General features: G+C 31.1%; 2 protein-coding genes across 4 annotated transcripts; one reads left to right on the top strand and one right to left on the bottom strand.

Annotated features, from left to right (window-relative positions):
- The first annotated feature begins 55 nt into the window (after positions 1-55).
- On the top strand, positions 56-17,948 carry LOC131952155 (N-acetylglucosamine-1-phosphotransferase subunits alpha/beta). Its single transcript, XM_059314699.1, has 31 exons — positions 56-296; positions 2,372-2,457; positions 2,649-2,768; positions 3,794-3,811; positions 4,901-5,097; positions 5,475-5,551; positions 5,661-5,801; positions 5,951-6,025; positions 6,360-6,431; positions 6,856-6,903; positions 7,003-7,134; positions 7,797-7,967; positions 8,264-8,387; positions 8,611-8,679; positions 9,534-9,589; positions 9,915-10,029; positions 10,590-10,798; positions 10,992-11,137; positions 11,290-11,444; positions 11,713-12,377; positions 12,729-12,830; positions 13,084-13,283; positions 13,588-13,740; positions 13,854-13,920; positions 14,746-14,850; positions 15,276-15,361; positions 15,668-15,766; positions 16,192-16,246; positions 16,576-16,688; positions 16,868-16,958; positions 17,175-17,948. Exons 1-31 carry the CDS (start codon positions 171-173, stop codon positions 17,340-17,342), a joined length of 4,041 nt encoding a protein of 1,346 aa, XP_059170682.1. The 5' UTR covers positions 56-170; the 3' UTR covers positions 17,343-17,948.
- A 3,441-nt stretch (positions 17,949-21,389) lies between these two features.
- LOC131952154 (uncharacterized) lies at positions 21,390-26,946 on the bottom strand. 3 transcript variants are annotated; one of them, XM_059314696.1, is made up of 8 exons: positions 26,914-26,946; positions 26,627-26,767; positions 24,621-25,117; positions 23,989-24,100; positions 23,751-23,876; positions 22,869-23,034; positions 21,952-22,108; positions 21,390-21,637 (listed from the first exon to the last, which is right to left on the bottom strand). In XM_059314696.1, the coding sequence occupies exons 1-8, from the start codon at positions 26,916-26,918 to the stop codon at positions 21,504-21,506; spliced, it is 1,338 nt and encodes a 445-aa protein (XP_059170679.1). In that variant the 5' UTR covers positions 26,919-26,946; the 3' UTR covers positions 21,390-21,503. The 3 variants fall into 3 exon arrangements, with proteins under 3 accessions (XP_059170679.1, XP_059170680.1, XP_059170681.1); XM_059314697.1 differs by lacking the exon at positions 26,914-26,946 and having other exon boundaries at positions 26,691-26,747; XM_059314698.1 differs by lacking the exons at positions 26,627-26,767; positions 26,914-26,946 and adding an exon at positions 26,587-26,605.
- Between the last annotated feature and the right edge of the window lie 878 nt (positions 26,947-27,824).

Below are 27,824 nucleotides of genomic sequence, written 5' to 3'. Positions count from 1 at the left end.
CGCCACGAGTTTTCTGCCCCATAATTCTGGTTTTTATTATTTTCCAAGATGGCGACGCCCATTCCACAAAGTAAAGAAAGAATTTTGTAAATATAAAATAATATTTAAAAACAAAATGGTCTGTTTGCACAGAGTTTAATAATTGTTTCGTTGCATCCAAAATATATAAAATGGATGAAACTTTAAAAAAAATGCTGCAAAAGAAGGTTTACGATCTTCTTTCGCACAAGTATGGAATTCTTCTACTTCTTGCCGGAGCAGTTTTAATAACAACATCAGCACTTCACTTTGGAGAGGTAATGTAATATTATTTATTATTTATAATAGGGCCTATAGATCTATCTTTAATTAAGGTTAGATCTAAACTCTAGTCCTTCTAGTCTAGATCTAGCATGAACTTGTGTAAATTTATCTTGAATTTTTACAAAACAACCATCAAGTCTAAAATGCAAGAAAATTAATTTTTTAAATTTTTTTAACTAGGCCTATAATTTTTTTTTATTATGGTCGGCTGTGGGCCCCTAAATGGCGTGGGCCCCCCACATTGCAGGGTCTGGCGGCACTATAGTTCTGCCCCTGCATTTTACTAGATACTCAGTATCCATGAACCATGGATATCAAGATTTATTAATATTTAAAAAATGATGTACGATGCTATTAAAATAAATATGGGGATAATATTTTTTATTTAGAATTGACCCTTTGATTCCCTGACAGAATGAGCCCCCATGTGTCACCTCAACCAACCAGCGGTATTTAGAGTTATAAAAAAGCCAAATGAATCTAGTATTTTTTATTTTGTCACTGTAAAGGCCACCATGAAAGCAAAATTGACAAAAAACATGATTTTTATCCATGTCAACAATAATAATGGAAAGATTTTTTTACTCATTGATGTCCATTATGATAAATGTAAAATTTTTACTGCTCGCAAAATTAATTCATATTCATTATGCTGATGATTGATAAACTTCTGCTGTCTATTATGCAGACAGTGACAAAACTTCCCTGACAAAATTGCTCATGACAACTTCTGCAATCACTGGCTGCAATCAAATTTCACTGACAATTCTGCCCTAAACAAATGGGCTCTTGACAAAAGGGTCACTGACAATATGGCTTCAGACTATTAGTCTCATTACAAAATAGCTGGTAACAAAAGGTATTATAAAAATAACAAAATGTTCATTAATAATGGACACTTATGAACATGTTTGTGTTAGCTCAGTATTTTCCTGGAGCTAAATGTTATTCAGGAGCTTAATATTAAATGTACCTAGAACTGAATGGCAGGAGCTAAGTCTTCATAAAATCTATGTGTTGCAATAGTTTTAGGCATGAGCTAGAGTTGTGACAGGAATTTAATGAATACTGAGAGACAAATGTGCTACAGTAATTTTAGGTACAATAGGAGCTAAAAAGATGTATTCAGCAATGAGTGTAGAAGTTGGATGATACCTAGTTCTGTAAATCACCCTCCTTCTCCAATAATGTACAAAATTTATTTATGCATTTTGGTGTAACTCCCCCACCCCATATGATTTACCCTGTGCCCATAATGTATATAGGGCCTACATTTTACAATTTATCACATTAACTGGGAAAAACATACATACTCATTAAAATAAGCCATCTTTTATTTTGGTGTCACCTGATGTGGTCTGCACATGCTACTGGTGCATAGCTTAATTATAATGAATTAGCTGAGCTCAAAGTTCATTAGCTTAATTTCCTTTGGAAATTTATACAAGTTGAGAGTTTACTGAAAAGTGAGTTTGCCATTCTGCTGTAGCACAATGCTGGTTTTAGCCTAATGCAAGTCTGGAACATAATGAACAAGAATTCAGTTTATGAATGGACTTAAGTTTTAGGAGCTTAGTTTTCATTTCAGTTTTATAGATAGTGGAAATTTTGATGGCAAAGATAGTAAAATGTGCTGTGGAAACTTAATAGAAGCATATTGACAAGAGCCCAATTGATAGCTCTATCAACAGGAGGAGCCATTTTGTTTGGGGTTAGATAGAAGAGGCTCTTTTGTTGGAATGTTTTGTCAATGTTTGTTTTGATGCTGCATGAAAAGTTAAAAATTTTGTGGTATTCCTACACAATTACATTTCAGCCTGATTTCAGCCTGCTAAATAAACTAAAAGGCAGTGGTTGTTTGATTTGGAGTTTTCTCTCCTAGATGAGTTGCTGTCCCCAACTATCAAGCCTCTCTGCCATGGGGTTTGAACTTGGAACATTTGGTTTTGCAACCATAAGCTTTACCCGCCAGACCACTCAGACCCCTATACCAGTGACAAATTATGGATTCCTCCAAAATAACCTTAGTCCTAACTTAATATAATTGATCATTATTTTTCATTTTCAGGCCTGGCTTGAATGGAGCCAAGAAAAATATGAAGCTGTTTTCAATTCATTTAGTGACAACATTGCTGGAAAATCTTTTAGAGATAGGTAGGGCATTTTTTAAATTTGTGCTGCAAGGTTGGAAATTTTCAAATTTGTGCTGTGAAGGATGTCAAAAAATTATAATTTAATTTTTTTAAAATATATTTATATATAAGTATATAAATACTTACAAAAACACATTTCCCATTGAAAGTTATTTATTTGACAGTTTTTGTTTCCCTATTTTTTTGTCAAAGGTTAACAGTTCCATTGCCAATCGATGTTGTATACACATGGGTCAACGGCAGTGACCCAGCACTGACCCGTGAACTGGAGCTGGTCAAAGTGTCCTTAGAAGAAAAGAACAATATGACCAGGTAAGGTTTGTGTGAGGCACACTTGAAGTATCTTATCAAATCTCAACAGGATGTTTAACACATGTCTAAGTTTAAAGTAATTCCTTGACTATTGTACAAAGCTGTTGTATGTAGTGTTTAAAAGTAGGAAGTGATAATGCATTTTTTTGTGTACATGTTTCAGAACGATGTTTTAAAATAAATTAGTGTTATAGTTAAATTCATATACAACATTACAAGTGTTGTTAACTGTAGTCATGTATATTGCTAAGTATACACATTGATGTGTTTTGCTTATACTGAATTAAAATACTTCGTGTTCATTTTAGTAGATTTCTAATACATTTAATTTTAATTATTTGGAAATAAAATGGGAGGGTACAACAAAAATGAAGTCAACAAAAAATATTGTCTAAAAGCAGTCTGCAAAAGACCTAACAGTCTTATTCTTCTATTGTTAAAACTAATATGGAAGATCACTATTTGCTTTTTAATGGACACACCACTCCAGATTAAATGTTGCTGAAAAATTAACAAGCTACAACAAATAAAATATGTTACGTACAAATGTCATGTTTCCAATATGTTAAAATCATATTCAATTACTATCATATAACAAATTGAATGTACTATAATATATATTGTTGAAGATATTAAACAAAAAAAGTAGGTACAAATACATTATTTTCACTGAAGCAATTACTGTTGTAACATTTTAATATGTGCACATTTGAAACTTTTGTCAGCACACTTTAGGCTAACAGATGTTAGACTTGAAGCTAGGAAACATGTTGACAAATTAAAGTTTTTAAAAAGCAAAATTTATATAAAAATATAGACTTTATGATATAAAGTATAGTATCATATCAATTTCAACAATATTTAACTCTTCAGATAGGAGATGATTAAAAAAAATAATAATGTTTATTGTATACTAATTGTATATTTACATCAGTGACTAACTGACTTTCCTATTTCAAGCACCTGTTAAGTATTAACCAAAGTCTTGCTTTTGTTTATTAAATGTGATTCCATCACAATTTTAGAAAACAAGTAGAAAACAGGTAAGAAACCAAAGTTTACTGGACTGGATTTTACTTTTGGAATGCAGTTTGTTAAGTTACAATTTATTTTCTAAATTGAAAATGACATTAGTTTTATAATGATGATTTGAGTTTTCTGCATGAACAATTGTTTGAAATCACACAAAAAAAACCATCTTTATAAAGCCAAACTAAGAACATTAAAGTATATAAAATGTTTCTTAGTTACTTAATTAAAAGCTGAGAAAAATAATTCTATAGACTTGACGTTTTTGATATTTGTAGAATAATATTCAACTTTAGCACCTATATAAATGTAGTAATATATCAGCACAGTTATTATGCAGTAGATGAAATTATAAATCACTCTACATACAATATGATACTTAAAAAGGTGTGAAGCCGGTTGCTAAGGTTTTGTTATTGTGCATTTTTATGGTGATGGTTTGCATTAAAAAATTTGCAATGAATGTCTAATTGCTGCAATACTTTTATAGAAAAAATAATTAAAGTATGCTATAAGCACATACATGTAGGAAAATATATTAACATTTTCATAATGTGATAACTATAGGCAGAATTTTTACAGCTTTATTATGCATGCAGGTTTGCAGGTAACAAGCTAAAAGCCACATATATCAATTAAAACATAATGTAAACATGAGACCTAATTAAAAATTTTAAAAATATTTCCTTGCCTGACTGTGCCAAGACACATTGGGCAGATAAAGTAGGATTAACCTGTTTCTGTGACAACTCCCACCCCCATACTGATTCTAAAATTATTATAAAAATATATTTTATAGTTGGAAAATTTACACTGGGAATTAAGTTTGAAACATTAATTTGAATAAAAATTTATTTCTATTTTCAATGTGTAAAACAAGGCAGATCATTATCTAATTGCTTTAATCACATGCTGTAAGAAGAAATCTAAAATCATGGCATAATTTAAAAAAAAAAAAACTTGCCTTTTAAACTTAAAAGTTTTAAGTTTTAAACAATGATTCCAAATATTTTTGTTCAAAACCTTCTTTCTAGTTTTTAATATAAAATATGTCTCTATAAAAATTAAAAAAAAAACTTTTTTTTGAACTTTTTTTATTCTAGAGAAGAGCGCTGCACTTTCACAAATTGTATTCCAGTTGGAGTTCTGCTGTACCCTCCTCTCCACAGCAGTGTATCAGCTGCAGACATCATTGCAGTTGATGCGATGTTTATAAATGTAACAGGTCTGAAAGAGATAAAAGAGCGCAATGATTGGCCAGCTAATTTTACATTACTGACACTTGAGCAAGAAGCTCATGGTAATTTTCTTTAAAATCTAGCCAATTATTTTGTTAAATTCTAATGGGTTTTTTTTTTTTTGCTTAAATAAAACAGTTATGTGACTTTTGGGCTACATGTTAGTGTATTAATACAAAAATGCATGCTTTGCAATAACTCTATAAATTGGTAGCTGCACATTTTCTTGGGTAAGATATTAATATCATTAAAATATAATCTTGAACAGATGTCTATTAAAAAGGACTCATGTTAGATAACTTAAATAAAACTGATTATTATAAAACCAAACTAGGGGGATAATTAATTAAACAATTCAGAACTGTTTTATATTCTAATGACACTGAAATTAACAGTGAAATGCATGCTATAGTGTAATGTTGTTTTTACATATTTTTAGCAAAATATATCTTGAAGCACACAGCCCATGGCTGGACCTACTTGGGAACCAACCACACAGTAAAACCTGCTTTCTATGTAAGTTTTTATTTTTATTTTTACATATCTTTGTAAATGAAAAAATGGAAAAAAAAGGGTTTATAAAAAATTTCAATATTATTATTTTTTTTTTTTTCAAATTTTTCAGACAAGTGATGTGAATCTACCCCATGGTCTGCTGGTGCCTGAAACAATCATGATGTCTGGTTTCCCAAGCCAGTATAGTGAAGGGGACATCCAACAAACCATTGCGAGCCGACTTAACATGACGGATAAAACTTCTATTCCGGTTTGTCTTCAAATCATAATTCTTAATTAGTTAACCTATGACCTTTTAAAACATTTTAGACATCATAGGCTTTAAAAGAAAAATTAACTTCGACATTACTGCTATTAGTTGGAACCTTTGGTGTTTATTATCTATTCCTAATGTAACAGGTGACACTCCATAAAGACAAAGGACTTGCCCTGCTACACATCTCATTGAAAACTAACTTTGACTTGCTTACTAAGGTTGGTTGCAGAAAATGATTCTTGCATGAGTTTATCATTCATAGAGATATGATTACAAGTTTTTAAAAATTTTAAATGTGCAAATATTATTATGCTTTGTAAATTAAAGTCATGCAATGTTTTTACACACAGAATCCAATGGTCTTAAAAAAAACTTTATTGTGTTGTGAATTACTTAAAATTGAATTATTGGAAAAATATCTGATATGATTATCTGTTTTATAACCTTTTTTAGAAATTTAAATTAAAATAGAAATTTTAGGTATAAGAAGTCAATGTCTATGACTATTGTATTTCAGCTTGTAAATTTTCTTGCATCATATTGCATTTGCAGGCAAAAAATTTCACAATTGAACATAAAATCCAGAGGCTGAGTCAAGTCAAGTTGGTCTGGGATCTCAGATTTGTAAGTCATTTAATTGTTGAAATAGCTAGTACTTTAATTGTTGAAATAGCTAGTACTTTAATTGTTGAAATAGCTAGTACATTGTTAGGGAAGTACATTGCCCTATAAAATATAATCATCTATCTGACAGATAAAGTAGAGTTCACACGTTTCTTTTGATCTTGTCTTTGGGATCATGACTATACCAAGATGGTTTTACTTTTCTTTTCTAGAGTCAGATGCCATTCAAAGTAGACATAATTTGTCACTTTATTTTCATACACACAGTTATTATAACTTTTATTTTTATTGTATTCTAAAATGTCAGTTGGACTTCTATTTTCATTTCATTTTACCCTTAATTTTTAATATTAAAAGGTCATAATATTTGAGTAGTTTGAATAAATTAAGAAATGTTTTTACATTTTTATCAAAATGATTTTAGGCGGTTAAAGATGATGTTGTTGCATCCAATCGTTTTGAGGATAATGAGGTATGTTATGTTCCCACACTTGTTATAAATAGAATAAGGTGCAAATAAACCAATAAGAAATTTCGTAATTGAATGATCTTTATGATCTTTTTATTTCAGGAGTTAAGATATTCTCTCAGATCATTAGAGCGCTTTGCTCCTTGGGTCAGACACATTTACATAGTGACCAATGGTCAAATTCCATATTGGTTAAATCTGGATAGCCCTAGAGTGACAGTCATCACACATGAGGTAAGTTTTACAGGACTTTTATAATGTAGCATTCACTGCAGTAAATCTAAGCATAATCTTTATCAACTATTTTTATTCTGTTTTATTTCTTATTTTGAGAAAATATGTTGGAAATATAAAAAAGAAGAAACTTATTTTAGAATGACTTTGACTTTGACTTAGTCCTCTTTGCTCCTTATGGAGCATAGGGCCTCAACCATTTCCTTCCATTTCTTCCTATCCTCGGCTATTAATTTTGACATCTCCCAAGACATCCCTGTTGGCTTCAGTTCTTCAAGAAGACTCCGCCTCCAGGTCTGTCTTGGGCGCCCTCTCTTCCGCTTTCCCTGGGGGTTCCACTCAAGCACTTGGCGTGTAACATTTGTGTGAGCCTTTCGCAGTGTGTGACCCACCCAGCGCCACTTCCTCCTTCTTATTTGCACACATATAGGCTCCTGCCTAGCTTTCCTCCATAGTTCCAAGTTGGGCACTTTGTCCTGCCATCTCAGTTTCAGTATTTTAGAATATCTTCTTGTAATTTATTTAATATTTATTTGTATGTACACCAGTATAATTTAATGCACACCAAATATCAAAGCTGGAAAATGCTTATATTAGTTATACCATTTTTTTAATCACCTTTTATTACACTCTCATATCCAGTAGTTTTTTCAAATCTTCAGGAAATTTTCCAGAACACAAGCTATTTGCCAACTTTCAGTTCCCCTGGTATTGAAGCAAACATCCACAGAATTCCAGGACTCTCTGACAAGTTTCTCTACCTGAATGATGATGTCATGTTTGGCAGCCCTGTATGGCCAGATGATTTCTATACCCACGCCACTGGCCAAAAAGTCAGTGAATAATGTTTCATCAGTTTCTTATTCTAGGATTACAAGCTTCTAATAGTTTAAATAAAATTGATAACTTCACCCTTTTAGTTTTTGTGGTTAATGTATTAGTAAAATTTCAATAGAATTAGACTAATATATTTAATGGATGGAGATTTAATAAATTCTTAGAACAAATTAGAACAACACTGGAGTGCACAACAAAAGTTAAAATACTTTTCTTCATTATTCCAAGGTTTGTAATATGTTTTTCACTTTGTAGAAGAATAGTTTATTAACTAGGAGTTGTTTATTTTCAGCTTTACCTAACATGGCCAGTCCCAAATTGTAATGATGGCTGCCCATCCACCTGGATCAGGGATGGATACTGCGACAAGGCCTGCAACTCCTCTGAATGTGACTGGGATGGTGGAGATTGCTTAGGTAAAAATAAAATTCAATGTGTTTGTTCTTAAAATTTGTGCTTACTAGTTAATTAACTGCTTTGTTGAACTCAGTAAAATATTCATTAATTTTAAAAAAAATCAGCAAAGCATATATGTAATTTTTCTATGATTATATCTAATTTAAAATTATCTAACTGTTATCCTATGATTAAGTCTTATTATTGCCCAACTGTTCTGGTATTTTGTTTTCTTTGTGTTAGGGGCCAAAGGTCGTGTTCAGCTAGGAGCTGGGTTTCATGACTCAGGGTCTCGGTTCTCTGATTATACTTGTAAGTCTTCATTAACCATTAATGTCCCATTCATTCTACCAAAACTCCACCAATGACGGCCCAATGTAAGGAGCATAACTCTGTATGATCAAGTGAATAGTTTCACAAAATATTTGTTTTTGTCTAAATGAAATTGAAAATTAAGATAAAAACTACTGCTTAATGTTGGGAATAAACCTGGCTTTCCAACAGTATTAAATAGAATATATTATATTCGGTAAAAGTACAGTAAAAAAATAAAAAATGTCGGAGAAAATTCAAAACAGGTCATTTTCGGTAGTCAACTTTATTTATTTTTGTCTAAACAACTAAGCATCGAATTTAACAGTTAAATATCAATTTGGTTATGTTTAAGATAAATAATTCATAAAATACATGCCTAGATACGTTTAGAGGCATTATTTTATTTTATTTTTAATATTAAATCTACTAAAAAAAGGACAGATGAGTCTAAAATTTCGAGATCGAAAGAAGCTATTATTTTTTATCTTTCAAAAGCGCCATTGAAATTATAAGACCGGAAAAGGATGCTGAAACTATCCGACTTCCTGTTTAGTTAAAAATTAGGATTTGTAGGCCAAATTTTAATGAAACAAATTTAATTTTTCTATGCGTATTTTAAGAGGGCGGCAGCGGGCGTTACGGGACATTAACGGTGTCGGGCGGCAGCGGGCGTTACGGGACATTAATGGTTAAACCTGTCATTAATTTTACAATGTAGCAAACATAGTTACTCTTCCTGAATTTATTCATTTTATTTGTGTCTTTTGTATCTAAAGCTTTTAAATACTATAATAAGTTTAGCAAGCAAATCTTTAGTTAACATAACTTATACATTAATTATACCTTAACAGCATACTGCAACACAGGCTGTGCAAACAACTGGCTAGCTGACAAATATTGTGACCAGGTAATCATGACTGTATTTTTATGGTCTTTCTTTTCAAATCATTTAGTTTAGATTTTCTCATTTATGTTTGATTTAATTTTGAGTGTTTTGCTTGTGGTATAACTAATGATATAAATATATTAAAGAAAGTAGTTAGCTAAATATCTCAAACATGCTTTTAATATATTTTATGTTATATTTTATATTTCTTTTAGGTTATATTTGATTGTTATTTTGTTACAATACAGCTTACTTTTTATTTTTACTTATAATTTTTAAAAAAAATCTTTTATTTTGTCAAACTAAGCTAATGATTCTTTCACCCCCCCCCTACATTCGTCACTAGGCCTGCAACAATTTACAGTGTGGCTTTGATCTAGGAGACTGTGGTGTCAGTAACTATGACAAGCTGTATGGCCTGACCCTGAGCACAGAGAAGAGACATTACTCCCTACCTGCAGGTACACAGCTAGATTTATAATTGCTTCAAAATATTTCTTTTTATGTGAGGAAATTAGGGCAATATGGGAAAGCAGGGGGGGGGGGAGTAAAAAAAAATGGATACACTTAATCCCCGAGTTCACCCAGCTCTGATGGGCAAAGTAAACCCGACTGGGCATAGTGGTAATGACACCATCCCTTTGTATGCTGAGGTCAAGAAACATGAACTTTATCTGCCCAATGGATTTATAGGTCTAAAGTGGAATCTTTACTTTTTTACTAAGTTAAATTTTCATAATCATAACTCAATCACAGAACTTATTCCTTTTATGTTTTGAAGTAAGGAAAAACAAATTGAATAAGCATTATTTTAATTACATCATTCTATCTTTTGTGATAAACTTTGGATCTGTAAAAAAAACAACCCCAAAAAACAATTTTACAAAAGAAATTATAAACTATAATTTGCTGATAGTAAATCAACACAAATGTCTTAAGTGTTTTTGTGATAACTAGAAAAATGCCATTATTTATATATATTTTTTGCAATAAAAACAAAACTTTTTTCTTTATTATTTAGGAGAAATCATGGGATATTTTAACCTGAGCACAATTCTGAGCAATAAAGATAAAGTGACGTCTGCAAGTTTTGGGGCCAATGCTGCAGTCAGAGCTGTTGCTGTAGGGAATAAATATAAAGTTCTAACCCTGATACTCAACAAGGGACAAAATGCTACAAAGTTAGAGTTTGAGCTGCAGTACAAAATTGGTGAAAACCAAACTGGCAAGGTAAGCAAATAAAGTTTGGCTTTTTATTTTATGGCTTTTTTTTTTAATTTCAGGGAATTATTAAGTGGATTGAAGGGTAGAGACCTATTAATCTATCAATTACAAATACAAGTCAACTTTGTCACCTCACAATGGTCACTTAAACAATAAATAAGCTAAAAACAAAATGCTGTCAGTCAATTTTTGCTTTCAGTTAAATTTTACGCTCCAAGTGGACACCTCAGTGGAGAAACCTACAGCAGCAGCCGTACTTGCAGAAAATAAAACAGCAGGTCCAACTGTTAAATTGGATGATGCCCTTGACCTTGAAGCATTCACTGGGCACCCAGAAGGACCAAGGCAAGAAAATTTTACTTTGGCTAACTTGAATGTTTGAATTTTTTAAAAGAGTTAATTCAAGATGGGTATGACATACAAATTAACATTCATATACTAATATATTACTGTTTTAAGCAAAAATATGTAATTAATGATTTTTTTTTTTACAAAAGAATACCAAAACCAGCTGAGGCTGCTGCTACATTAGATCTTGAGCAACTAAATTCAGTGAGGCTTGATCAAGATGTGTTAGATTTCTACAAGGAGGTGCAGATGTCACCAGAGTTGAAACAAGAGTTATCTCTCCTTGACAGATCCAGACAAGAAGGTAGTGAAAAGTGTGATGTTGTGTGTTTTAATGTTAAATGTTGTAAGTTGTTGTTGATCAGAATTTTCAATCGATTCTGATGTTACTGTAACATATTTTTCTCTATATTCATCTGTGTATTAAATTGAGATACATTGTATATTCTATGTTGAAACATATGTAATACATTATATGTAATATTCTTGTTATGTGCAAAATAAGAATCGCTATACAGAAAAAAGGTGGCTACTATTGATAAGATCTCTGATAAGTTACACTATTTCTTCAGGTGAGCTGACAGACATAGGACTTAAAGTCAAATTTTATGAAATATTATGGCACTTTGGTGATGAGCTTCAAAACCTGAAGCACCTTTTCCAAGAACAGAGGATGAAAGCAACACTTAGGCAACTAGAAGAAGAAGAGTTAAACCGAAAACAAAATGCTACTGATGTTAAGTCTCCTGGATTAAAATTGAAAAATGATAGTTTGCTTAACATTGTGAGCTATCAGCATGAAGAAAACAAACGTTCACAAAGTGTTGATGGTCAGCCTGCATTATTTCACATTGGCTCAGAAAAAGACAAGCTGCCAGATCAAATTCAAATACTCAATGCCAAAACTGATGAACCTCAAAATATTAACCTGCACAATAAATCAGATATTTTACAACAATCTGTGAGGGTAAATAGCCGATCTGTTAAAAAAAACCCAAAGCTAGGGGACTATAATCCTAGAGAGTATTATGACAAAAGCAAATTTGCAAGCAACTGGTTTAACAGATCTCGTTTGGATCTGATTGGCAAGAACAGAACTGTGGGCGGGGATGTTGATAGTTACCAGACAAAAACAGAGCCTAGAAGGAGACTTTTAACCATCATGTATTGGAACAGTTTAGAAGAGCAGATGGAGAGACAGAGATTAAAGATGGAGGAAGACAAGCTAGGGGAACAAGTGAGTTATTTACCTTACTGGTAGTTTGATGGTTTGGAGTTTTTATATTATATTAGGCAAATAGCTATGACTTTTTTTAATCCTTGATACTAAAAACAGCATAATGATAGGCCATCCCATGTAATTCAAAACTTATTTATTTTTAGTTATTGGGGAATATTTTCATAGTTTTTATCGATTAATATATTACAATAGGTTAAAAAAATTGTATTGGCAATGTTTTACTCTCTTGAATTGGTGCTATAATAGAGAAATAAGAACAATATTACTCTTATAATTTTTAAAATGGCAAATCTTCTACAAAGTTTTTATTATTTTCAATGGTTTTCATTAGATTTGTGTAACTTTCAGATGAGTGATGAAGAATTTCTCCGACTAGTAAACATTGATAGTGCCAGAGAAAATGTGGATGGTTTCCCCTGGGAGAGAAAAGATGGGAAAACACAGGCTGAGGTATTTATTTAAAAAATATTTAAGTTTACTGAAAATAAACCAGTAATGTTTTTTAAACATAAAAATTAGATGTTACTGTATGATACACCAGATACATTTTAATTTTACAAGTAACATCTCAGAATTGTTTTTTATACATGCTGACCAAGTATCTATTTTAATTATAATTTTTAAACTGTGTTAGTTTTTGTTTATTCTTATTTTTAAAAATGTCTTTTTGTACATTACATATTTTCAATTAACTAACCCATAGGACTCCAGAGAACTTGGCAGAAAAGCAAATGAATACACAGTAGAGGGCTGGCAGGGTAGACAACTCTTAGACACTTTTGGAGATTCATTGCGACATGTCAACCATATTTACAACAGAGAATTTGGATTTCAACCCCGCAAAGTACCTGGCCATATGCCACACATGATTGACAAGAACATTATGTTTGAGCTTCAAGCTAGGTTAGGTCTTTTAAAGACTTTTAAAATATTACTTAGAAGCCTATTTTTGTAACAATTTTTAGAAATTCAGTATTCTAATACTCACCAGTTCATCTTTCTTTTGTGCTTCAGTAATAAAAGAAAAATATGTATAATTTAATATTCTCTCTTCTATTAATACATTTGCTGAATTTTATTAAAATAAAAAATACATGCTTAAAATGACAAACAAAAACCTAAAATATGTTTGCAAAAATAATAATATGTTTCTTAAAGTCTCTGCTGTTTAATATATTTTTAGGTTGCTATTTTTATCTTTTAAAAGGTTTCCTAAAGAATGGGATGCCACTTCGGCTCATAAGATCCGGAGCTCAACAGACATGCAGTATGCATTTGCCTATTATTATTACCTAATGGGGGTCACTGAACCTGTCACTGCTACAGATGTTTTCAATCAAATGGACACTGACCACTCAGAGTAAGGCACACTATTTAAAAATGCAAACAAACTGATTTTCTAACCAAAAATTCTATTAATTGTTGCTGTCTTTGTGGTAATTAAAAATTAATTCATACAATTTTTTTTTCCAGAACTTTATCTGACAGAGAAATCAGGACTCTAGCTGCCAGAATGTATGACTTGCCACTGTATCTGGAGGTAAATATACGCTTACAATCAGATTTTAAAATAGTTTTCAAAGGTGTTATTGATAGCATTCTGTGTTTTATTCAATATGAACATCTTAGGTAATCTTATCTAAGTGTAACAGTTTTTAAATTGTTCTCAATCCAAATAGATTTATTAAAAAGCCATGCTTTTAAACAGTAAAAAAAATGCATAAAAAATATGCATTATTTTAAACAAGCGATAATTTTTTCTTTAAAAGAACTTATGTATAAAAAATTGTGTGTATTTTTAGAGACATTGACAAGACTAGAGAACATGTTTGTCAACTGTTCACTTAAAAAAAGTTTAAATAAAAATTGTGTGTATTTTTATAGACATTGACAGGCCTAGAGAACATGTTTGTCAACTGTTCACTTAAAAAAAGTTTAAATAAAAATTGTGTGTATTTTTATAGACATTGACAGGCCTAGAGAACATGTTTGTCAACTGTTCCCTTAAAAAAAGTTTAAATAAAAATTGTGTGTATTTTTATAGACATTGACAGGCCTAGAGAATATGTTTGTCAACTGTTCACTTAAAAAAAGTTTAAATAAAAATTGTGTGTATTTTTATAGACATTGACAGGCCTAGAGAACATGTTTGTCAACTGTTCACTTAAAAAAAGTTTAAATAAAAATTGTGTGTATTTTTATAGACATTGACAGGCCTAGAGAACATGTTTGTCAACTGTTCACTTAAAAAAAGTTTAAATAAAAATTGTGTGTATTTTTATAGACATTGACAGGCCTAGAGAACATGTTTGTCAACTGTTCACTTAAAAAATAGTTTAAATAAAAATTGTGTGTATTTTTATAGACATTGACAGGCCTAGAGAACATGTTTGTCAACTGTTCACAACATCTGTCAGATCCAACTCAGCTGTCAGAAGACAAGCTGGAACACTACTATGACAAGTCAATGGTAGGTCATCAATACTATTATTGGTGTTAACTGTTGAACATTCTATATATGCTTTTTAAAGATGCATTACTATAATATAACTTTACCTGCTAATATATTCTATTTTCAGTTACTTTAAACTTTACTTTTAGAACATTAGTTCTTTAGTTTTTGTTTCTAATATTTTGGTAGTTTAAAAATCTAGTTAACCATATGATGAAGTTACCTGTTATGAAGTTATATAAACATATCAATATATTTTAGGCTTTTAAATTATTTTTTAATCTGGTCATTTATAAGCTTTAAAAGTATGCTTTGTTTATTACATATTGTATGAAAGAAATATTGATCTTAAATTTTTAAATAATTATAAATTTATATTACATTTTAAACAGCTCTATATATGTAACTAACAGCACTTTAATGTATTATGATATTCTATACAGCCTCAAGTAACTAAATATTTATTCATCAACTGTGAAAGCATTATCCAGCTTGTTAAAAGCAGAGTTAAGCCTAAACTCAAATACAAGTAAGACAATTATAATCTGCTCATTATCTTGTCGAAGTAAAAATTGTTTACCTGATTTTCTGATGGCCATAACACACCAGGTGTTTGTATGGCCAACATAACAGGAGGCCAGATTTAATTTACCCAACATGATATTTAAGATACGTGGGTTTACACCCAGCTCTTAATCATCATGTCCTTATTTTTAGTCACTGTAGTTATTAAACTTTGTTTTTGTTTATATTGTTGTTATATTAAATATAAATTTAACCTGGCTCTCTATGGATATTGTTTTTATTAATTTAATTTTTTTGTTATTATATACAGAACCATCACAATGGATGATTCTGATATCACATTTAAGATGATTCATTCTAATGTGTCCCATGTGGTTGGACAGCTGGATGACATTAGGAAACATCCCAAGTAAGTTTTATTGGATTAAGATTAATCTTTATAGTTATTATCATGACCATGTGAAAATGCACTCACTACAGCATTTACTTTCAACATAGGTTGCGCAAGTCAATTTAAAAAAAAAAAATTATATTTAAACTTCAACTTAAAGTTAGTATTTTATTAAAGAAACACATTTTTTAAACACATATTTTTAGTTTTATCTCTTACAACTTATAACTTTCAAATTTCATTATCATTGTAAACCAAGTTCAAATTGAAACTGCAGCTAAATATTCAAAATTCAACTACTACTACTACAAGCTTATTCAAAAACAATTTACAAATCTTATTAAACACAGTGTGCATTATATTTTGTGAGTTCCTTCCTTTTAATTTCATAGCTTATTTATTTTCATCTTGCCATCATTTAATTTTTTTTTACAAATAAATAGGAAATTCATTTGCCTGAATGACAATATTGATCACAGTATAGAGGAAGCAAAAACTGTAAGTTTTTAAAATTATTGCTTGAAAACTTTTAATAATCAGACAACACCTACTTGGATCCAGCATCTCATAACACTTAAAGGCAAGCGCATCTGAATTTTATTGCTGGGTGCTATTTTATGGGATTTATTTGTCAATGAATTTCATTAGGTTATTTATACTTCCATCATATAAGACCTGCTGAAACAACTGACTCAACTATATTATCCATCAAGGTGCTGAGAAAAATATAATAGCTGCTTGAATATCAGACCAGCTGTTGGTACTAAGGAAATTAAAATATATCCTACTTAATACATTTAAAAATTGGCTTAATTATTTCTTTACAGGTAAAAGCAATACTCCAGGACTTCTATGAGTCACTTTTACCTATTCAGTCACAGTTTGAGTTACCTAGGGATTACAGGAACAGGTTCCTGCACATGAGAGATTTAAGAGAGTGGTCAGTAATTTTCTATGTAACAAACTCCATCTTATACTTTGTTTTGTAATGATTTTTTTAAATAATGCTATAAGTAGAAGTAAAATGTTTCATAAAATGACATGGTTTCATATACCACCTTTTTAAATTGATGTATTTTAACTTCATTCCACGATTCTTGTATTGAATATAATTTTCAGGCGCACATATAGAGACCGTTTGAGATTTTGGACGCATGTCGCTCTTGTTGTGTTGGTTATACTTGCCCTCCTTTCCTTCTTAGGAGACAAGGTAATAAGAAAATCTTGACTTTTTATCACCTATTGGCTACATAAAAGTAATATTATTAATTTTATTAACCATCCATTAAATAATACAACACTTTGGTCTCTTATTGTTTAAGATGAATTTTATAGTTGAAACAAGTGCTGCATCACATGCATTTTTACATGAATATAATATGCTTGTCAGTTTAGTCTCATCTCTGCTCATAATTCTTGTATTTAGATTGAAAATATTAGAAGAAACTGGCTTAATCGCAAGCGCAGACGAAGAAGGCCTTCTTCAAGCTACGACTCCACGCCACCTACCTCTGTGGATGTGACGCCATCACCAGACACTGCAGACATCCCCGGACGCTTTTCCGTATGGGACACTGTTGTTGAAACCGTATGACAATTACTGCTAGGGTTGCTCTCCCCTAATGTTATGTTTGTTATCTTAACTTTTGTCTTCCTTGTCAATATGGTTGTGATAGGATTTCATATTTATAGTTGACCACGTTTGTCACAGTTCATCTATAACATTTTTTTATTTACTAATTTTATACATAAACTAAATTTATTGATCTTTACAGTTTTGACAAGTTAATTCCAAAGTATTTCCAGCATAAAACATTGTTAGTATTTACAGTTTTGGTATATAACCAAACCAAAGATTTTAAATTAAAGTGAGATTTGTGTTTATATTAAGAATCAGACTTTGAGTTTGAGAGGTGAGTTTCTGGAGTCAACTCTTGATGTTTTGTTTTGTCTGCTGGTAATGTCAAATGTTAACTGAGCAACCCTAGCTGAGCTATTTTTTTGTCATTGTTGATCTCATTTGTTCTTTTTTTTTGTTTATAAGTTACTGGTCCATTGAACTAGACGGTAACATTCCATAGTTTTATACACTGATATTTGTAAAATTACCACCCACCATCTCCCCTCTGCAATTGTATTGTTATTTTTAACAAGAAGTACTAAAAAAATTCATTTAGTTGTCTTTACCTGTAGTATAATTTTTTTTTATAAAGAGTCATTTTCTCATTTCAAATCTTCAGGACTCAAAAAATGATCTACTGTTAATTTTAGCTTTATGTATAGTCATTACAATTTTGGTGGAATAATTTTTATAGTATGTTTTATTTGTGAGATTAGTTTTTGTAACTTTTATGAGGTATGTTGGTTCTTTTAAATCATTTTTTGTTAGAAGTTACGCTTCATATTGTAAAAGCAGGTTATTTATTGGGGTACAACTGTTACATTGTATGAACATCAGTTTTTATGCATGCGATTTATATTATTGTATCAATTAATAATTTACGAGGAAATACTCCTAATTTATTAACTGTAAATTAGCTGAACAGATTGATAGAAATATTTTGTTTCTGAAGGTTCTGTTATGAAATTTAAATTTTTTAAGTCATTAAATATAGAACTAGCTTTACTCGTGATGTTTGGTAGAGTGCACCAATGCTAACCTGAAAGGCTCAAGTTTGCTTCTCTAACCAGGATCCTTAGAAGGGCCCTTTAGTCTACAGAACTCAAGTCAGAGAAAGTAAAGGTGGCTGGGTATAAATATACAACAAACCACACTATTCCTTCTTATACACAGGTGAATTCTTCTTCATCTACCCTATTGGCCTTCAGGTATGAGAGGGTAATTTTATTTTAAGTATGCTACAATGCTAGTAGATGTTTGTCATTTTAGTATTCAAATGACAGAATAGTTGATGTATTCTTGTTATAAATATGTTTCACTCCAGTCCTAGGAGTTTGATCAGTATTGTTACAAAATGGCTGGAGTGTAAAATTTAAGGCTGCCTATTATTCAACTTTATCTGTGATTGTCTTGAAATATTGTATTTGTTCAGTGTTTTTACTTTATGCTTAACTTGATTGTTCACATGAGTAAGATTGTAAATTGGTATATTGGCGAAACGATCATAGTTGTTTTATTGCTTGTCAATTCAAATAATATTCCACTTTCTGAAAGAAATATTGTTTGGTGAATATTTTATTTATGCTATTGTGAAATTGCTAAACACTGTCATTCCACGCTCACATGTCATGAGTTTAATGTTCAATGAATGTTATGTCAGAAGTGAAAAAGCATAACAATTGCTAATTGGTTTATGATCTAGGCATTTGTAATGTAGAAAAATGTGGGAAACAGATATTCACAAGCTGATTCCTAAACTCACAAAGACTGGTGGGTGTGAAATGATTGTGAAAAAATGCTTTTTATTTTTATTAGGATTTTTTAAATTCAATTTTATGCAAAATATCAATTTTTAAATAATTGATAAATGTTCATTTTTGAAATCCATTAAAATGCCTAACTGAACAAATGTTAACTTCATTAATATTATCTTTTTGTATATACAAAGATATACCAATACTTTTCTTTTTGGTATAATGGAATTTCACTTTGTTTTAATAGTAATTTTCTTGCCAAACTTTCAATAATTAATTATTATATTTATATATCCCTTCATGTGTTGAGGTCACCGAAATAGGTGAATTCTACTTCACTTGCCCCATGGACCATAACATTTGAAAGGGTACTTAACTTTTTACTTATGTGATTCAAGGTGTGGAAATAAGATCCATATTAAGCCATTGTTTGTAATTTTTTCACATTCTTACTGCAGCACTTTGTGCAGACAGCTTGAGTATAAGTAGGCTACAGCAAAAAGTCATATTTTTAATGATAAGAAGTGGGTCTATCAAGTATCATTGGTTGTTTTCATTTTTTGTAAGGATTTTTGTTTTGGTAAAAAATATATACTTTTTAAGTGGGTTTAAAAGAAAGATAATATGGTGCATATATATATTTTGTTTTTTGGTGTATGCTTTTATTTCTTGACCAAATTAAACTGATCCAGTATTCATCCCTTGACTTTAACAATATAATATTGTTCTTGAGGTATAAACATAACATATCTGGCTAAAACATGTCTCCTAGAAATTTTACTTTGCATTTTAATATGGGTATTTCCACCAAAAAAAAAAAGACTAATTGTTGAGTAAAATTTACAAAAAAAAAATGTTTTCCATAAATTTATTAGGATGTCTTTCAATTACTTTTTGCCATAGCAATTATGGTATAGGTGATTTATCTTCTATGCATATATGGCTTCCATTGCTTCATCTATTTCTATTTCAAATGTTTGTTGGATCCTGTTATATTGGTACATCAATAAATTCATATATCTAATGTGGATGGAAATTTTTTTTAGCATAATTGCTACTTTAATCTATTTGATAGTATGCACTGCATGACATCTTTAATTTTAAAAAATTATAATTTTATGTAATAATGTTATTGAATACTGCATTTAAATAATCATCTACTAAAGCAAAAGGAATTTTGAGATGTTCAATTAATGAGTATAACTTAAAAGTTTTTGAACTATCTAGATAGTAAGAGAATGTTTATTTAAATTATAAAAGTATTTTTCACTTATGGCCAATTGAATTTCATGTTGAGAGTTGATGGCTTCTCTAACATGGTGTATACAAATAATCATAGTGACTTTAACAGATTACAGGTGTTAAATCTTTTTTTAATATCACTATCACAGATTATTATCTGCATTTGAAAGTTCACTAACTATAACAGTATGAATATGTATTGATTATTGAATTTATTTGACACAGCAAGCATAATATAAAGAATGCAGACTAATTTAAATTTTTCTTAATATAAATACAGATTTTAATTTTCTTAATATAAATACAGATTTTAATTGTCTTAACTCATTGTTTTATTTGAAATGCTGCATTCTCCCTTTTTTTTCAGTCCTAAGAAAATGGTGATCTGGTTATATAGCATAATTGGTCACATGTTAGCATTATTGCTACATGTTTAAAGCAATTCCTAAGCCTAATGTACCATATGATTGTAAACTATTTATAACTTTTTATCTTGTAAGTTTTATTATACTGTAAATTTGGTTGAAAGAGTAGATGATTTACTTTTGTGGGTGTTTTTTTTTAAATAATTAAAAGACTGATTAAATGCTCTATTTTTTAATGACAGAATTCTAATAACTTTGTTGCTTTTTATTTCATTTTTGTATCTACACTTTTAGTATAATTTAAAAATGGTGCTATTTATATTGAAACTTCATATTCAAAATAGTAATCTGGCAAAAATACACTGAACTTTGTTTCAATTACCCCATGAAACAATATCTATAAAGAAAGGCATGTGTTGAAAAAAAGAAATTCAAATTTAAAAGTAAATATATATTCATATTTTCCTATGGCTACAATTAGCAAAGTAGCCGTGATTTTAAAAATACAAAATTTCTGTTTTATTTTAATATTTTTTCCCCACAATTTCTAAAAGATGCTAACAGCAAATTAATTGCTTTAAATATATCTAAATGTTATGAAAACAAGTCATGTCAATGAGTCACAATTCATCTGTTCAAAATTTAACAACACAGACACATTTTTAAAATTGTGGCATAATTTAATTAGCAATCTTTTTTTTACTAAGACACTCTTGTTTATGACATTCTATACAGATTTCTTGATGTGGACTTTTAATGCAGACAAATCTAACTTACAATAATCGTATACCTGGGTGGAAAAGTTTAACCATTTCTAAGACACACATGCTGATGATGCTGGACTGTTTTTTATGAATATCATAGGACTCGTTGGGGAAGACAACAACACCTGGCATTAAAGGATAATCTGGAAAATTTAAACCAACGGTTAAGGTTACAATTGTATTCTTTTGTATAGTCTTCCAAAAAAAAAAAAAAACTTTCATTAATGCAAATAAATGCAAATTAAATAGAACAACAAAAGTTCAAACTTTTTTGAAAGTGGTTAATTAAATAACTATAATTATGAGCTTAAAATTGTATCAAAATCAAAAATAGTGTATTAAAAGAATTTTTTGACATTTCGTTTAGAACTCGAATCTTATGCAATATCTTTTTTAAGTGGTTCAAAAAAGATAAGCTTTTAAAACTTATTATTTTAATAAGAAAGAAGTGTCTTACCAAGTTTTCCTTTGAATACAGTGATACTGCTTTTAGGAATATCAAGCTTATCCACCACATCGTAATACAATTCTTTTTCAACTGCCTGGTCTTGTTCTCCAAAAAATACTAAGCGAGGAGTATTTGCCACACTCATAGCCAATGCAAACCCAGAAACCTGAGTGAAAAAATGTAATTATTTTAAACTTTTGCTGAATAATCCTTAATTAGACAGAAATGCTATTTGGACTTTAATTCTTCATCAAGTAACTTTTGGATTAGAATAGCTTTTATGGGCTGGATGTGTTGTGTCAAATTTTCAAGTTGGGTTCCCAGGCTTAATTCTATAGGACATCCTAGAGACCCACCAGCTTGGATGGGAACCTGACTTATGTCAGTGGGGTTGGCATAGTGCTGATCATTTAATGCCTTGATATGCTACAGTCAAAGAAATGGATTAACTTACTTCATCTATTCTTGAGCCATTAAGGTCTCTTAAGATTATAATTGTCATTTTAGTAAATTAATTTAGATTTAAAATCATCAATTCTTCTTTTCTTCTGCATTTTTAATTTTTAGTTGGAAGAGATTCCCTCCAACACAATTAAGAATATGTGTCAACTTGTTATAGGCCGTTGACTCTGATTTCAGCCTGATTTTCTTTTTGGATCTGCTTCCATAGCCATTGTCCTACCAAGAACAAACTACAAAGCAGCAGTTTTTATTTGGTAGTTGTCTCTCCTAGAAGAGTTGCTGTCCCTAGCTGTTGAGTCTCATCTGCCCGAGGGTTTGAACTTGAGACTTTACGGTTTAGCAACCGACCACGCCGACCCCAAATCATCATTTAACTGGTACATTATGTGAATTTTGATGGAGGGATTTATGGTTAATTAAGTAACGAGACAGTGAAAGTAGGATATTTAAGATTTTTTTCTCACCTCACTCAGGTCAAGATTGTTCAACAAAAAAGCAGCAGTCACTTTCTCCCTGGTAGTTTTACCAATCTTATATTTAGGCAGCAACAAGAATTTGGCAGGCTGTCGTAACAACGGTCTGTCCCAGCAGAACTGAATTTTTCTAGCTGCATCTGTAGCAGTGTCATACCTACAAGTTATGGATATTTTTCTCTGATTTAGAAGAACAAAAAAAAATGGATGTTCTTTTATAGTTATAGTTAAAATATTTAAATATGGTAAATTTTTGAGCTCTTGATATCTCAGCCATTTTTTAAATATCACTTTTGAAATGTAAAGTTTAAATCTACAAAAGAAAAAATTGTATTATTTTCTATTAAGTATCCTCATGGAGAAATCACCAATATGCTAAGCCCAACAATGTATTCATTCTGACAGCTTGCATTTGTATAAGCTGCCATTTTCTTTTTGTTTGCTTCTAAGTGAATAGGATAACTTCTAAACAAGTAAACATTATCCATATTAAAATTGACAAAACAATTTAAAAAAAAAAATCTTAGTCATTGTAAGTGAATTAAGTAATACGACTCTAAGTAAAGTACCCTTTGGTACCGGACAGTCCATGGGGCGGGTGAAGTTGAGTTCACCTGTTTCTGTGATCTCTGCATATGAAGGGATAGTGTGGTCAGCACTATGCCCACCCGCCTTTTTTACTTTCCCTAATGTAAGTCAAGTGTCCATCATAGCTGGATGGACTCCGGGACATCCTACAGACTTGAGCCCAAGATTCGAACTCAAGACTTTCAGATTAGAAGTCAAACACTATACCATTTGACCATGCCCTTCACGTCATGTTCGAACTTTACTACCACTACCAATTGTAAGATTAATAGAAAATCTTCAAACCTGGGTCTCTTGAATGGCCAAGGAGAGATGAGAGCCATGGACTTGTACATACTACTGGAGTCTTCCCCCACACACAAGCGCATCGCTGGGTAACAGGCTGCACCAACAGCAACAACAACATCAACTCTGTCAGTGTCAGAAAGCAAAGTTTACTTTTTCATACTGTCCACTAAAATAAAATGTTGAGGTAGGTGTTCAACCAAAATATTCAATGATATTGGGAAAAAAGAATTCTTACTTCTCAATGCCAATATTGGCTAAAAAATTATGAATGAACATGGCCCTTTCTATAGTGGAATGGGCAAAGATGTCATCAAAACCTCTCATAAGACCATACGTTTCTCCATGGCCTGAAACAGATTTTTTTTTCTATTAGATTTGTCACTAAGGGATGATATGGTCAAATGATTCTATGTCACTGCATTGTATATTTTGATATTGTTTATCAATGAAATGAATTATTAAGTCAATAATCATCAACCTAGAACTTTTTAATGAATAAAATGTGTTTTTTAAAAATAAGAATTGAAAACTTGATACATTAAATATTAAATAGTTCATGTAAATACTTTTAACATAATGATAAATTAATTTTAGTTCCCCGACATTAAAATTTATATTTTTAAAATTTGATTTAGGAATGAATTTTAGTTTCTAGAACTAAAGTGTTTGGAACTAAATACAATATTTAGTGGATCCATAAAATTATTTTAATAGAAATAATTTATAAAATGGCTTTTTGCTGGGTCAGTTTTAACTTAAAATGTGCATAGGGCAAACCACACAATTTATTTTTAACAGATTTGAGCATAAATTATAGGCTACAACTAAATTATACGAAACAGGTAAAAAAATATACACAACAACTACCTGGAAAAGTTGGAGCTATTGTTCGACATCCTAATTTGGCAAAAGTTCCTAAAATGGGTAATAGGTCATGATGAGTTCCAGGTGTGTCATGTAGACCAAGCACTACAGGTACATGAGGGTCAAAATCTTCTCCAGGTCTAGAGTCTGCGTATGCTGTGTCTAATATAATTCCATCAGGAATATCTTGGTAAAAGTTACTTAATAGCTTAACAAATATATATCTATCAACTAAACTTCTGCCATCATGAACTGCATTGCTTGTGTTTATTTCTGGATTTTCTTTTTTCCACAAAGCTGATGATCTGTGTGTCGATGAGAATGGTCTCTGATTGCATCTTAGTGCAATGGACGGATGGTGTTTACCAATTAACAAGTTAGTGGTATGACCTTGTGACACGCAGGTCACATAATTTGAGCTTTTACAATATGTTTGCAGCAATGTGGTCCTTGATAATTTTATAAACGCAGAAGTGGTCAACTGTGTAGTATTCATAATACTGAAAAAGATGTAATTATAAAGCACTATTATTAAATAATAATTTTAAAATAAATAGGTACATGTGACTCATCCTATATGATTTGCCCAATAAATGCAAGAGAATTACAGCTAGCTGGTGGATGGAGTTCTAAAATCAGTTAAACACCACACAATTTAAAAAAAATATATAAATATGGATTTACCTATGTGGTGTAACCAGGTTTTAAGAGAAAGTGAGAAAAGTGTGCCAAAAAGGTGAGTTTTACAAAAGATTAGGTAAAAAAAACCTTGATTGGCCATACACCTCTAACAATGTTTTAATTACTACTATAAATATTTATTACATAGACCTATTGTACTTATACAATGGTAGAGCGTTAGACTGCTAACCCGAAAGTCTCGAGTTCAAATCCAGGTTCAAGTCAGTAGAATGTCCCTGAGTCCAACCAGCTCTGATGGGTACCCTTCACGTTAGGGAAAGTAGAGGCAGCTGGACAATTGTGCTAACCACACTATCTCTTCATATCCAGTGGTCATAAAAACAAGTGACGTCTAAATAAGAAGTAACCTCCCTATTCCACCCAAGAAAGTGACATCATTTACAAATTACCCATTGCAACTTATCACAATCTAATAAATTAAAAAAAAAAAACAATTTTTTTACTTGAATTCTTTTTAACATCAAGTATTATGTTACACAATAAATAATAGGCCTATGTCTATGTATAAACTCTGTAAGGAGTGGTTGCTGGTATTTCAACAGTAAATCAATGAACAACACAGTGCTTGAAGTAACAAAATGTCTATTTATAATCAACTTCTCTCCTTTTCTCCTGAGTACAAATCTTTGTGTTGCCACTCACAATCAGTTTTTCCAAGCGACCACTTTCTCATCACGTCCTCTCATGAACATTTGTTCTCCTTATATATCATTCCACAAACACAGTCACTCAGTCCAGTTGCTTCCCTTATTACACTTTTCAGTGAGCACAACATCTACATTCACAGATGTCTCATAATCTTGTTACAGTATGACACAGTTTTTTTATAACTCACATTCATAAAAAAAAAAAATAGGTAGATCTAGCTTTAAAATACTTTAAATCTAATCCTAGTGTTTTCCTAACATTTTTGTCACCGTTTTGTGTGTTTTGGTTGTGTTTGTAATAGTCATAGTCTAGGACTCTAGATACACTAGATAGTAATTTAATTTTTTTAATAAACTATGCTCAACTGGAGGTGAACGTGAAGCAGCGAATAAATTATGCTAAAATGGAGTTTTACCCAGGATTTTCTAACCATATTAATTTCAACTAGATCTAGTCTAGAAATCTAGTCTAGATCTAGAATGATCTACACTACACCGTGCATGATTTTAAAAATATTTAATTCTTTAATGAAATGGGCTTCTCGAATTTTGGTTTTGCGCGGCTTCGTTTTTCCCGCTAGATATTCTAAGTTATATAAGTCAATATTTGGTTTAAGTACTGTAACTATAGGCCTCTAAACTCAACTCAATGTGACATGCCTGCCAGTTGGTTGAAACCACACCGGGGGGACGTTCTGATCGGGATTCAAATGACTCGAAATACCGTCCTTTTTTTTGTCACTCCCGTTGCAAGGGCGCATCCATCTTGAAATGTTAGAGTGAATGCTCCTGTTGTCCTTGCTTGGAAGAATATATTTTTTAAAAATCAGATAGCCTAATAATTAGATCTAGATCTATAAATATCTCATTAACGTTACTAAAAGTCTGCCCATGATAATATGGTCACACGTTTTATTATCAACTCCATCTTCACAAAAAAGCAGTACCCCATCAACACCACTCCACTTTATTTCAATAAATGTGAGTGCTTCTTCCTTAAAGGGATATAACCAAGCTAGGTTGTTTTTTTTCCTATTTTATTGTGTTGTTTCCCATTTGTAAGAAAATTTTGAAATTTATAAATATAGGCCTACTATAGGCATACTGCCTAGCTTTGCTTAGGTTTTAAAACAAAGAAATTGAGAATTTTAATGATTAATAAATTGGTAATTGCATGTTATGTGGATTGCATAGGGCAGCGGTTCCCAAACTTTTTGGAGTGATGACCCCCTTTTATAAAAAGTAAGTGACCCCCCCATAGAAATAAAAAGTCGATAATAGTAAGGAAATTAATAGGCACTAAAATAAGATTTTCTAGTAAGCTTTCAATATGAAATATTCTTGATAACTGTTTGAATACGATGAGTGAAATTACATGGTAGTAACTAGCCTCAACACTCGCGGTTGACTTTTTGTTAACGCCAACCTCATGTCATTCTCGACATTTTATTTATTACTTTGTTTTGTTTTCAATTGTAGAAGTGTTGAAACTCTATTCTCGCAAAGATATGGGGTCATCCATAAATGACGTCACGCTTTTTTGACGATTTTTACCTCCCCCCTCCCCTCCGTCACACATCGTCTCAAAAATAAAAAGTCATACCCCCCTAAAATGACGTCACACCTCAGCCTACAACCCCAACCCCTCAAAATTGCAGTTGAATTTTTTTTAAACATCGATACTGTAATAGATTGAAATAATTGTGAGGTCAAGGGAACTCACTCTTCTGTATTAGTTATATTTATAATATTGTTATCTTGAGTGATGTCCCTTGTGTACTTCCTCTCGTCCTCTTGGTGTATTACCATCGTGGTAGTTAGACCCATTAAATGTGTTATAAACAACCACAGGCTTCTG

The sequence above is a fragment of the Physella acuta genome, unplaced genomic scaffold (genome assembly GCF_028476545.2).
Source record: "Physella acuta isolate Inbredline_101_S28 unplaced genomic scaffold, ASM2847654v3 ptg000855l, whole genome shotgun sequence".
In the NCBI taxonomy this organism is placed as follows: Eukaryota; Metazoa; Mollusca; class Gastropoda; family Physidae; genus Physella; species Physella acuta.
The sequence above is the reverse complement of the archived record's forward strand: the minus strand, read 5'-3'. Positions and strand labels throughout refer to the sequence as shown.